This window comes from Myotis brandtii, unplaced genomic scaffold (genome assembly GCF_000412655.1).
Source record: "Myotis brandtii unplaced genomic scaffold, ASM41265v1 scaffold137, whole genome shotgun sequence".
NCBI classification, from domain to species: Eukaryota; Metazoa; Chordata; class Mammalia; order Chiroptera; family Vespertilionidae; genus Myotis; species Myotis brandtii.
The window spans coordinates 3,881,998-3,895,938 of NW_005354874.1; the positions used below are offsets into that span (position 1 = coordinate 3,881,998).

At 39.4% G+C, this 13,941-nt stretch overlaps 1 protein-coding gene across 3 annotated transcripts in view; it reads left to right on the forward strand.

Annotated features, from left to right (window-relative positions):
- Window positions 1–13,941, forward strand: part of MACROD2 (MACRO domain containing 2) — a 1,947,520-nt gene that overhangs the window by 1,898,851 nt on the left and 34,728 nt on the right. Inside the window, exon 17 of one of the 3 annotated variants that reach the window (XM_014535042.1) lies at window positions 3,198–3,323. The exons of the other annotated variants lie outside the window; for them this stretch is intronic. Coding sequence (XP_014390528.1) covers window positions 3,198–3,211 — 14 coding nt within the window. The 3' untranslated portion in view covers window positions 3,212–3,323. Of the gene's footprint in view, window positions 1–3,197; window positions 3,324–13,941 lie in introns of those variants that run through there. 3 annotated transcript variants of the gene reach the window in all.

The following is a 13,941-nucleotide window of genomic DNA, read 5'->3' on the forward strand; positions in this document are numbered from 1 at the left end:
GAGCTTGAGATTATTGTGCTAAGTGAAATAAGCCAGTCAGGGAAAGTTAAGTACCAAATGATTTCACTTATATGTGGAATATAATGAACAAAATATACTAACAAACAAGGTGGAGACAGACTCATGGATACAGAGGACAGACTGACAGCTGTCAGAGGGGATTGGGTGAGAAGGGTGAAGGGATTAAGCAAAGCAAAGAAAAAATACTCACGGATACAGACAACAGTATGGTGATTGCCAGAGGGAAGGAGGTATGGGGGGTGATAAACACACAACACAATACACAGGCGATTTATTATAGAATTGTATTTCTGAAACTTATAATTTTTTTCTAACCAATGTGATCCCAAAAAGTTCAATTTAAAAATGTTACAAAAAAAATAGAGGTGGATCTAGGTGCTCCCACTGACATTATTTTTATGTAGGCACCTAATAGTAAATGCTGCAGCATATATAACATGACTGCCATAATCCTGGTTGACATTTGTATAGAAACCTGGACAAACAAAAACACAGTAGTATAGAAACAGCTATCACTCAGCTATAAAGTTTTAGTATTTATCATTAATTCCTAACTCATGTTCCTTCTTCTGAGGTTTTAAATCTACTAGAACTTCTTCCAGCTGTTGATGTTGGAATCAAAGCATATTATAAAGCAGGGGACAGAAACATCATCCCACACCCTCCCCCGTTCATCCTATGCAGACACTCAAAATCCCCAAAGGAGCCACATTCTCAGGGAGAAGTGTTAGATTGTGGACAAATAGAAATTTGGATTCTGGCAAATCAGTAACTGTAAGGAATTGCTGAAAAAGACAATGGGAACTCTTCTTAATCCTTCTAGGTCATTCTTGACGGGTTCCACCTTAGACTACAATGGCAGAAGTCCAATTTTTCTCTCCACTTACTTGATTCTAAATGCTTTAGATAAGCTACATTATCACTGCTGTCTTAATTTATTGCTGTCTTAATTCTTATTAAGATTATTAATGATTATAGAAATCTCACCTTAGAAAAAGACAGAGAGAGATGGGCTTGTGATGTAAGTCCTGGTGTATTTGGGTCGCCCAGGCAGCACCACACAGCCTAACTGCAGAGAGCTGACCTCCAAAGGCCCTTCTCTGCAGGGCTCCCATAGGACCAGCATCTTGTGACATTTCGTGCTGGGTACAAAATCCCACAGGCACTCACTTATCTCAGCATATGCCAGTGATCACAGCCACAAAGACCAGGGGATAGAATACAAAAGAATGGTGCTTTGTCTTTTTACCACTTTATCTTATTTTCCCTCTAGAATTTATATTTTGTACCAACCATATTGCAACAAGACAGTTTTAGAAAATAGAAAGAAATAGCACTATGGTTTCACAACCATTATATCAAAGTGCTTTTGGGCTTTACCCTCCTCAGAGTGTGTTCATGATTTCAGCTACAAGGAGCAGCCTGAAAGCCCTCATGGGCAGCTCATCACATATCTTCCATGCGTGCTGTGCCTGGGATGTGGTCCTTTGGCTTTTGAAGGACTTAGGGTGTGAGAAACTTGTGGGGAGACTTAGCATTCTCTCCCCCGCCGCCCCATCCCCATCCCATCCCCTAGGAGATAGACCAGAAGCCCTTGGCAATCACTTTCCCCCAATCTCATTTAGGGCCCTGTGAATCCAGATTCCTCATGATTTGGATTCTGGCAAATCAGCAACTGGAATAAAAGTAGCCCTGAAGTGTTTCTCTCACATGGATGTTTCTCTCTGTCTTTCCCTCTCTCCTCCACTCTCTCTAAAAATCAATGGAAAAATATCCTTGGGTGAGGATTTAAAAAAAACTATCCCTGATGAGGGAACAGACTTGGGAACTCAGAGAGAAGGACTGTACCCTCTCAACACAATTTTATACGGTCTTATCAAAACCAAAACCTTTTTTCCCAAATGTCATTCTCGTTTTCAAAACCAAGCCAGTCCTTTTCAAATGTCAGGAATGCATTTCAAATCTTTCACAGGCTGGGAGGGAAAGCTTCCCTGAGCACATTCAATGCATTCAGATTGGGACTTTGAGGACCTTACCCTAAATAGAAAACAAGATGTTTTTGGTCGACCCCTGGCTGGGCCATGTTGGTGAGAGAGAAATGCTTTGTGTGAACTGGGAATCTGAATAAGTGTTTCCTAGTCCAGTTGGGCCATGTTGGTGAGAGAGAAATGCTTTGTGTCATGGGAAGTGCTGTGAACTGGGAATCTGAATAAGTGTTTCCTAGTCCAGATCCTGGCATTCTGCTCCCCTATTGAACAATGGGGTGTGAGACCAGATACTGAGGATGCATCATTTGTTTGTTGAAGGTCTGTCAATGCTCACCAGCCGGATAGTACAGCAACAGACTATGTGAAGCCGAAACAATAGCCACTGTTCTAGAATGAGCCCATTGACCATACCCTTTGGCTGAACCTGGCTTCTTGTCTCTGAGGAAGATGTAAAGTCCTAATTGTCTGGAGTTGAACCATAGGTTGAAATACCAGAAGATTCTAGAGGTTATGAGCAATGCAAGTTGTCCTAAGGTGCAGAGTGTTAGTCTAGGTCTTTCTAGGAGATGATGTTAAGATGTGATTCATTTGGGAAATATTTCTTCAGGGAAATGCCTGTGTGAGAGAAAAGCAGGAGGGGGTTTGGGAAGGTGGGGAGAGCCATCAGACCACATTGTAAGTGTGACCTCCAAGTGAAGGAGACAAAGAAGGAGGGTTGGGGAGTGTGCAGTGTAAGAATTGACAAAGCACCTGAAAGTCTTTGAGGAAATTTAGCCAACAACAGACTTGCCTTAGTTCCTCTCAGTCATTGGTCTGGAGCAGTCTGAGGGAAACACGGAACAAATAAGCTGGAGCCCAGCAGCTGGGCCCTCAGTCAATGACACTCCCTGTGATTGGGTGGCTGCCACTCAAAGTCCTAGAAACTCAGGTAAGCATCCAATAAATTACTTTTTAAGTACACAGTGTAAGTGTGTAGCTAATTCTCAAAAACAAGCTAGTCTTATTCCTAAATTTGTTATAAAATATTTGAGATTTAGACATCCAAAATAAGTGAAGTTTCTTTCAAAAGAATGAATTTGAGAAGGTGCATGCTGTTATTGAGGGCTCTGAAGTTAACCCTACTTGTAGTCACATCTGAAAATGTATTCTGTACTAACTTTCACTACCCCACTCTGAATATGTTTCAAGGAATGCAAGACTGAGGATTTGCAGATTCCTCTGTGGGAGCCCTGCATGCCAAGCGTGCCCTGCAATGGACATGAAGACTTCTAGAGCAGCACCTCAACTCGCACCTATCTTTTCCCTCACTTTTCTCACCACCACCCAGAAAATGGGGAGCTTATGTTCCCTTTTCTCTGACCCAGGTTGCAAAGTAGGTCTCAGTTTTGATGAGTTTAGTTTCTCCTCTACATGTTCCATCACTCTGAAATGGTGTTAGTTTATATCAAGTGCAGAATGTTTGTGGGGATATCAACCCAGTTCACTGCCTTTATAGTTATGTAACACTTTTCTTACATTCCTATGAGTAGCAAGTATTTTAATGCCAATGTCCCTTCCCTTTTGGGGTCCAGAATAACAGAATTACTGGCTCTCTATATTCTAACTATTTTGGTACCTTACCTTATTCTGGAACATGCTCTTAGTACCCCATGCTCATAGCAGCCAGGTGACCTTTGACCATCAAAGATCTGGATAACACATGTATGTTCTCAGGTCATCAGGGATCATGCTTAAAGTGTGCAAGGCAAATAGTGGTGCCTTATGGAAACACTTTTGGGAGCAAAATATGCCAGATAATTTGTATCACCCACATGCTTTATCATCTTTGCACTTTTGGAAGATGTCATGGATGCCTAGTTGTGTCTAAAACATAATAATACCCAGAGAATATGAAAAGAAAAGGGGGTGTAAAAATGTCACTGCCATATCATAGCTAATGTGTTTTAAATTAAATACAGTTATAAGTATATGGACTTTTTAATGTTCAACCACATTTTTAGCATAACTTACATTTTAGCATTATGGGTTTTCCCCTGTATTGTCAAGTTGAATTAAATGGGGGAACAATGTCATTAATGGTTCTCACATGGACAAAAATGTATTAAAATTTATCCCTGATTATTTCTCTGCTGCAAAGACTATATTCATGGCTATTATTTACTGAACCCCAAGTTGTCCTAAGAAACATACGTTTTACAATGAACATTAAACTGAGCTTTCTGGCTCCTGTGTTCTGCCCATCTCTGATGACAGTAAATGTCAGTACAGTATATTGTATGCTTACTGGGCCAATGATGATGTATTTGGGAAAATACTATTGTCCTAAATAAAGCAACATTGAACAAAGGCTGGGGCTTCGATTTCACATTTTCAATTTTGTTTTAAACCAAACATGAAATTATTCAGGATCGCAAGATAAACATACATGTTCACCTTCATGCCTCTAAAACACCCCATTGGGATAACAGTATAGAAACACAAATTTGTAGTAAACCCCAACAGAGAAGAAATCAGGAGACAGACAATGGATTTTTAACAAATTTGTGAACACTGGAAAGTAAGTGAGAATATGTTGAAGATGAAACAGAAACTAGAATAGACTGTAAGAGGTCACCTGCAGGAGGAAGTAGCTTGTCCATGTTAGAACCCCAGAGAAGCTCAGGGTCGGTGCTCAGTAGTAGAGTGACCAAGCAATTTATTTTTTAGACTAGGACACTTATGAAAAAAAAAAGGTAAAACTACCAGTAATTATACTGGGTGAGGCAAAAAGCATAACCTGAGACTATACTGGGAAAGTAGGACATATAGTTAGTAGGAAAGATGAAGGTCAAGGCTAGTAAGAGGAGCTGAGTATAGGGGGTTGACAGAAGTTCTCTTTGGAACAGCCAAAGCAGTCAGCCTCCCCACCATGGTACCTAAGGGAGCAGGGAGCTCAATCCTAAAGAAATGAAGCAAATAAAATAAGAGAAGAATTTGGGGTTGTTCCTCTGGATATTACCACCCAAGATTAATGCCCCTCATTCTGGCACTTGAGGGCCTGACATTTGTCTCCTTGTCATTTTACCTTAAGGTAACTCTATCAACGCACACTACTTTTCACAAGGATCCCCCACCCAATCAGAAATCCTCCCACGGAAGCCATTGGCAGGGAGACAGACCTATGTCCATATCAGAGGAAACCTGTATTACCCTGGTCTCTTATTCATGTATATGAGTGGCAACCCTGAATTGGTAAACATACTAGGAAAGCTAGCACTGGGAATCAGAAAGAGTAAGCGATAGACTAAAAAATAGAAGTAAAATAAATTTTTAAAAATTTTAAGAAAGAACTATCCCTAAAAACACACACAAAAAGAAATCGCAATAATTTATAATATCTTGAATAAAAAAAAATCTTCAAAATAAGAGGATGTCATTTAAATAGCAACAATTAGAAAATAAGGAGTGTTTAAAATATAAAACAAAATTGCCAAAATTAAAATCAATACATGAGCTGAAAGATCAAGAAATGGAAAATATGACAGAAGAGTAGAAGTGTAATAATCAATTTAAGGAAAGTTCCCAGACTTAATTGAAAGAGACCAATAACTATTAACTGTATGAGTGACTCACATTGAGGGATATTGTCATGAAATTTCAGATTAGAAAACTAGCAATCAAACAACAAAACCATATTTACTAATCAGCAACTCTGAGTGTTAGCAGTCAATAGAACATAGATTTCAAAGTTTTGGGGAAAGTTATTTGAACTTGAATACCTCCTCTAATAAAGGTATAGCCAAAATAAATATATTTTCAGACATAGAGTCTCAAAATTTTTATCTTAGGAAATTGCTTGAAAAAGCACACCAACAAAATGAGAAAACTAAAATGGAAGAAAACGGGGGATCCAGTAATTACTGGGCTCAACCCAGAGTAAAAACAAAATGCTGTACAAGAAAATTTGTTCTAATATGATGTAAACTAAAATGTGGTACCATTTTAATTAATTTTACTTTGATGCCATGGGCATTCCCTAATTGAGTGACTCTAGTGCTGTAATCTTGGTTCTGTGGACAAGATCTGTGACTGTAGTGTACTTTCGAGCCACCTGAAAACAAAATTCCTATTATTTTGTAAGATAGTCCACCATTTACACTTGTTAATTCAAAAGTGCAAATAATAAAGATGATAATATATACCTAAATGAGATAATGCTAGTAGATACAATAATTCTTAAAACTCTATCCTTTTGTGTAACAACAAAAAAAAGAAAATTAAATTTGAGCCAACAATTTAAAGTATCTTTGGGGATTTAATCTATTTTATGTATATCCTTGGTTTTCCATATTTTCTCTCATTTCATTGTCCTCTGGCTTCTCCAGCAATGCCCCTTGCTACCTAATAATGAGCACCCTGCTGCCATCTAACACCGAAATCTATGTATGGTCTGTTCTCTCTAGTCCAATGCAGGCTTCTCCCAAGACACCACCCATTGACCTCAATTGGCCCTTCATTGTGACTGCGACTCATAGTCTTTTCCTACCCCTAGTGGTTCATCTTGCACTTTTTAGCTAGAGGATCAAGGCTCCATATATCACAACTCTCGAGGAGCATGACTGACATTAATGCTCCATGCAAATGTGTCATTTTTATAGTCTGCTCAGCTGCACATGGTGGTCCTGCTGAGGGTTGCTTGCTCCTCGCTATGGTGACTGCCAAAGTAAACTCACCAGTCGGCATCATCATCTACATTCTGGGTGCCCTACCCATAGGTCATGTTGGGACTTCTGCTTACGACAAGCAGAGAGATTCTGGGGAGCTAAACCTAATCCCACTGGGACACCATCCTTTATCAGCTCATGCAGAATGGTGGAGCTGAGACCTTCCTGGGATATATGCTTTACATCCCAAATAAGAAGTGAAGCAAAAGTCCCTCCTTAGGTTTTGGTTTTCCTCTCAACCTATCTGCATACTGCCTCTGTCTGGGTATTTAGCCTTTATCCTACATTTGAAAGGGAATGTCACAAGGGGTAGACTTTCCCTTTACATTTCCTTCATGACCAGTAATTCCTCTCAACTTTAACTATAAATGAGAATTACCTCAAAAATCCCAACTCCCAGGCCAAATGATATACCAGTTATATTAGATGTTCCTGGGATGACAACAAGGCATCAGAATTTAAAGCTCCATAGGTGATTACAATGTGTAGCCAAGGGTGAGAACCCTGCTCTACATTCTCCCTCCTTCCAGAGGTGGAAGTAGCCTTCCCACTTTCCAGTGGCTACAATGGTCATTGTCCGCTGGAAAAGGTGTTAGATAAGGAAGAGGAATAAAACATAATCAAAATAATATATTCAATACATTGTCTCATTTTAGCCTTTATTATAAACATGCTATTTCTTAGTTTTAAGATTTAAAGTATTTTGGTTTCTTATGGTTATAGAAGAGAATATAAATGTTATTCTGGAACATATCAGAGGAAGTGTGTGACTGATGGTGGGAACAGTAAAGGGAGTAGGGAAAGCTCGACAGAAAGGTTGTAGAACTTGTATACTTTGGGTGCATTAAAGATTCAAATCTGACCAACAGAAAAGCTAGAAATTACTTTAGCTATCAAAATCTTGGAAGAGAGGGTGGCGGCATAAGTGATATATCTCCATTGGTCATTACAAGAGTCAATAGATATCTTCTAAGAAAGATAAATAAAATAGCAGCTACTTCCATGGTATTTAAAGGTAAGAAGATGACCACCCAGAGAACTAAAAGTAGAAATTGTGGAGCACAGAAGGGTGTCTGGGACAAAAAAGGGTTCTGTATTTCTAAAGTTTTACCTTGTCCATATATCTAGCAAAAACTACAGATTGAAAAATAATAAAATTGGGATTCCAATACTGTGGTGCATATCAGGGATGGTTTGGGAGACTATCATCAGTCAAGGCCATTGTGTTGATGGTAACTACAGCCTCCCACTGCCCCAGGCAGAATGCTAGAGCCTAAACTCCAGCTCATGGTGTTACATCCTAGCTGGAGGTGCTCAGATTCTCCATGGCCAAGTCCTTCCATTTTAGTGAGTAATGGCTTGCCACAGTGCTGCTGCATTTATAGTCTTTTAAATTTTGAACTCTCCCAGGAGAGATATAGAAAGAAGATAAGATTTATGGAGAATCCACATAGTAGCATTCCAGTTTACCACCTTGCAGAGTCTTTGGACCATAACTATATGTAATGGTATTCTGTTAGTGCCAGAAGGTTTTAGCAGATGGTTTTGGTCTGTGTGGCTTGTGCCTTTAGATGTTCTGAGAAGTGTCTGTGAAGACAGACCACAGGGAATATAAATAGAGCACTGAATTGAAAAGACCTACGATGTCTCATCCAGGCTACACCTGCCTTCTGCATCCTCAACTGTATCACTTGATTTCCAGAATACCTGAAAAGTGAGGAGATTCCCTGACTCAAGTTCTAAATTCCCTTCCAGTGTTAACATTTAATACATCAAGCACTTCTCCCCTAGGAGTGCCATTGTTTATCTCTGGGCTTTCTTACATTTTTCTCTACCTCTATTGAGTTTTAAAATATAGGACAGCCAGTTACACAGGTCAGAAACATGCCTTGTCTTCATATAAACACAATTAAAATCCCAGGCCTATCAATTCCTACTGGGTGACCATGAGCAAGTTTCCTTTCTTCTTCAAGCCTCTGTTCCTCACCTATAAAATGGAGAACTGATGTTGACCACTATTAGGAGGATCTGATGTATATTCCTTCTAGTCCAAAAGCATTCTCAGTAAATGTCAGTTTGTTATGCTGAAGAAGAAGATAGCATTAATAGCCTAATGCCTGCTCCCTAGGTTGTCATCAACTCAAAAGGAGAAATCCTGTGTGAGTTTGCAGATAACTAGGTCAAATTTTCCTGCCTCATTTACAAAGCAAAAAACCTGTTCTTCCATGAGTCTGTGTGCTGGGGAAAAACCCAATCACCATCTGGGTTCAACAGAAGCCAAGAAAAATACAGCACAGCAGATTAAATATCCCTGGGCCATGTTCCTTTCCCACCCGGACCATTTTTCCTAGCCCAAACATCTGCTGTAGTGTTCAATGCACCTGCCTTTCTTTTGGAGCAGGTCTCCCTTTGGCCAAAGATGGACCCTACCCTTGCCTCCTGAGGTAACCGTGGTCAGCATTTGAAGTTCCTTGACTCCTGTATCTGTTTGTGTTAGGGTTAGAGCACTCTGGTAACCCATGAAACCTCATCCTAGAGTCTTGTCTTTGGCCTATAGAAAGGTGAGGGGGAGGCAGAGAGGCAGGAAAGGAGGACTGTTTGCCAGTTACTTATTGACTGCTAGGCATCACTTACTCTTCCCAGCTTTCTGGTTTTTCGTAGGAAAGCAATATTTCTTCAGTCTTTAAGGGGGATTTCATTTTATTTTTCAACTTCTATTGATACATTGTTGGGCCCTGAAGACTAAAAATGAAGAACCCATTTATATGTTTAGAAACCTGGTTCTTTGTTTTTATTCAACCATTTGGTCACAGGGTTTCCTTACTGGTGACTTAACCATTAAAATTAAGCAAATGATTTAAGTGCAACTGAAATATCATGTTTAAGTATATACCAAGTGGAAACACATTCCCTAAAAGTAAAATACTGAAGGGTTTAATATTCAATGGTACCCACACAGAATTTTACTATTGGTGTCATCTCTGTAGAAAATAAAACAGTGATGACCTGGGGAATTGGAGGACAGTCCACATGCAATTGCTTATTAATGAACTGAATCAGTCTTAATGCAACTAACCCAGTCTTAATTCACACTATAGCTCTGTTCATCCACTTTAAGCAAAAAAAAAACCCTCTATGTTGAATGAGCTCATTAAGAAAATTTTTCTAGATGGAAAATAATTGTTGAATGGTTATTTTTCCATACAAATTTCATCATTAGTTTGTGTTCCACAATGGGTACTTTTTAATGGGAGTAAGCTAAATTTAGGCCATCCTTACAATCAGTCTTCATTACCAGCATACTCTTGTTTAGAATCCTTAATAGCATTTAAATTTTTCACTTACATGCATTTTTGAGTTTATTTTTAAATACATTTTATTGTTATTGTATTTTCATTTACATGCATTTTTGTTTTGAGTTTATTTTTAAATACATTTTATTGTTATTGTTTGTATTATATAGTGTGTTTTTTATTTAGTCATACTATTTAATCTGGTGCCAGAACTATTTTTGGTTACTTACTGCTATTTTTATTTTTTCTTTGGGTAATTGTGTGTATCTTTTGCCCATATTTCTAACAAAATATTCATTTTTTATGTTATTGATTTATGAGTCTTTTATACATTATGGCTATTGATTTTTAATCTTTAGTTTAGAGGTGCTAGAGGACTTAGAGATTATTTTTGTGCTCCTTTGTTCTACAAATTAAGCAACTGAGATGAGATGACCTTTCCATTGCCACATGGAAAGTTAGTGGACAATCAGGACTGAAAACATGGTCCCTTGGGTCTTTATCCAGAAATTTCCCTCCCAAATACTAGCCTCCTTTCTCATTTTCCTCTTAAATTAAGCATTATCCGGTTACTTTATTTGATTTAAAGTAACAGTTAGTCCCCTAACTTAATAAATTAATCACCAACAGCTGCTAACTCCCAAATCTTTTTTTACTACAAAAGTTGTATTTCATTTACATAACTTCTTATGAAGTATATTTTATATATTTGATACTGAAAATTGAAACTGCTTTTCCCACAAAATAACTGCCATATATCACACTCTTAGTTATTTCATGATATAGTAACCTTAAATCATTTTGAGAAAATTAAATGGCAATTTAAAGCTAATTATTAGCATTTGCAAATCAGTAAATTTATAGAAAATCTTATATGTGCAAATGCACAACACACCAGTGAAAGTGAAACTCAAGTGAAACTTGCTGGAGAAAATTAAACATTCTTTTTAATAGGTTTACTTTTTATTCACACTGCAGCTGGCCCAACATGGTTATCACCAGCAAACAGACTCTTCAGGAACCAGAAGTTTTATCATTTCTATTTGATTTTTTCCCTAAAAAAGCAGTCTATGAAATTAGAAATAAATAAGAATAGTCTGGAAGTCTTATACAGGCCCAGTTTCAGTACAATGTCATGTCTCCATTCCTCTCTTTAGTTCATTAGCAAGTGAGATTGAGCCACGCCCCTGCCTCCAGGATTTCTCCTCTTCTGTCACTTTCTCTTCATTCACTCATGTCTTTTTTTTTGGTTCTTATTGTTTGTTGTTTGTTTTTTTTTCCAAATAGTAAAAGCATTCTCTTGTACTTACTGGGCGTTTGTTCTTAGTGCTCCTTTATTTGAAATGCTCACCCCCATCTACATTTGAATATATGCACCAGGTCTGCAAGGACTTTTCTGTTTTGTAGCTGCTGAATCCTCAACACGTAGAACAGTGTCTGACACTTAGCTGATCCACAATATATGATTATTGAATGACTGAATGAACAATACTGACTAGAAATCATTTTTTGGTGGTGGTGATGTAAAGAATATTGTGGCCTTAGGTGGCCTCTGCAAAATTGGTTGAATTCCTAACACCGAGATACTACTGCTTGGGTTCTGAATCATTGCATTAGAATAAAACTCACTCTGCCCCTTTCTAGCTCTCCAACAGCAACTCATTCCTTTCTCCCCCTCCCTCACTTCTTTCCAGCCACACTGGCCTCCCCTCTGCTTGCACAGGCCCAGCATATCTGAGCCTTTGGGCCATTTTGTTGAATGTGCCTTCTGCAGGGAAGCATCTCCACAAAGGTGACTCCTCACTCAGGTCTCATTTTGAAGCTGCCTTCTTGGAGACCTTTCCCAATGACTCAAACTGAATAACTCCCCTTTGCTGTCTCTATCACACCACATTCTTTTATTTTTCTCAGGGTACATATCCAAGAGCAAAGACCTGTTATTTCCCCACTATATCATCTAGCCAGAGGTTCACCTCCCATGACACATAGTGGGCGCTCACAAAATATTTGGAGGATGAATGGATATCATTAGTCTAGCTGCCAAGATCATGAGATCTGTGCCCCCCACCCAGACATCCACTAGCCACAGGGTGCTAAAATGACATATCTGTAAGTCTGCCTTCCACAGAACAGGTTCAGTGTTTAATTCTTAGTTACTTCCCAGCCATTTCCCACGGCTCCTGGCAGTTAGTGGCACTGCATAGATGTGTGCTGAACAAACATGAAAGGCCACACAAATTTTCCATCAGGTTCCTTTCATTTGAAAGACAGCAAATATGAATCACAGAGAGTAAAATATTAGAAAGTAAATATTACAAGATGGTCAAGGGAGGCCATATAAAAAGAATACACAAAAGAGTTAAGACGTGCAAAAAAATAAGTGCCTAGAATTAATTAGCTCTCATAGGGAAAAGAAATACAACAATGAGATCACCAATTCAGGTATTCATTTCAGAGCAATGCTAAACCTCCGGTGCTATAAATTAACATGGTCTTCTTTTTCTAGACTAAAAAAAATAATGTTATTGATGTGCTATGTGTAATGGTTCCTGTAAGTCATATTTTTATTAGCTTTTCAGTAGCTGTTCTAAACTTTTCCCATTCTTTTTCTTTCTTTTTTTCTTGTCTGTAAACCCTTTCTCCTCACAGATTGTCCTAGCTTTAACTTTTCTGAAAAAATCAAGGTCATTATAGAGGAAATTCCATAAACATCAATCTTCTCTACCAAAAACATCTTTGGTCCAACACACCTTTCTTTTCATTCTCTTCTGTGTTTGCATAATAACTACATTTCTCCTTTCCAAAAATTAACCTTAACATTGCAACATGATCCCTTTTCCTTTTTGTTTGTCAAACGATGCCTTGTCTCCTCAATTTTTTCCAATTTACCAGCATCGTGCATATCTCTCTTTCTACTAGGTCTTTCCCTTTGGTCTTACAAAATACACAGGTCTTCCCACAGAAAATCAGTGGTGGCTACTGTTGCTCATCTCTCCCCATCAAGCCCATATGAATCTTCATGGCTAGGTGTCTTATATGCATGACATGCTAGCTCTATTCTTTCACAGTACAGTTCCTCCATTATAATGAAGTTCTACTTATGCTTCAGTCGTGGCTCTGTTCACATTGGACTCCCATGCTACAAACGTGAATACCAAACATGGGTTTCTACATTTCACATTTGGTGGACATTTTTCAGTGTTGACTCTGCCTGGCTGTTATTCAACATTCATTCCATGAGCTTCACTTGATTTTAAAGCATGATGCATGCACACTGACTTTTCCTTTGACATCATCTCCAAATTATTTTTATTTCCTAACTAGAGGCCTAGTGCAGAAAAATTGTGAATGGGGCGTAGGGTTGGGGGAGGGTGTCCCCTCAGCCTGGGCTGTGCCCTCTCGCAATCCGGGACCCCTTGGGTAGGGTCCCTAGCCTGGCTGACAATCAGGGCCTATTGGGGCTTTCCTTCCCCAGGCTGCTGCCAGCTGGCCCCGCACCCACCACTGCCACTGCTTGCCATCTGTGCGGTGCTGTTCCCCCTCCCCCACCACCGGTTGCCTCCCTCTGTGGGTGACAGGCATGGGGTGTGATCACTTGGCTGGCCTGGGCCTCCCTCTGTGGGGTGACTGCTGGCCGGCCCTGCACACCTGCCACAGCATCACTTGCTGGTGGACTGGGCCTCCCTCTGTGGGGCGATTGTGGGGTGATGGAGGGGCCCCGCGACCAATCACATCATACCCGCCTTGGCTGGCCTGGAGCCACTGCATGTCATAAGGTGGTCGCCTGGAAGGTCATCCCGACAGTCGTTCTGCTGTTTGGTCATTCGGTCGATTTGCATATTAGGCTTTGATTATTATAGATTGTGGACAGCATCCCAAGGCCTTCTTTATTTAAAGAAGTTTTCCTTGAGATTTTGTCCATTTTTATGGCTTAAG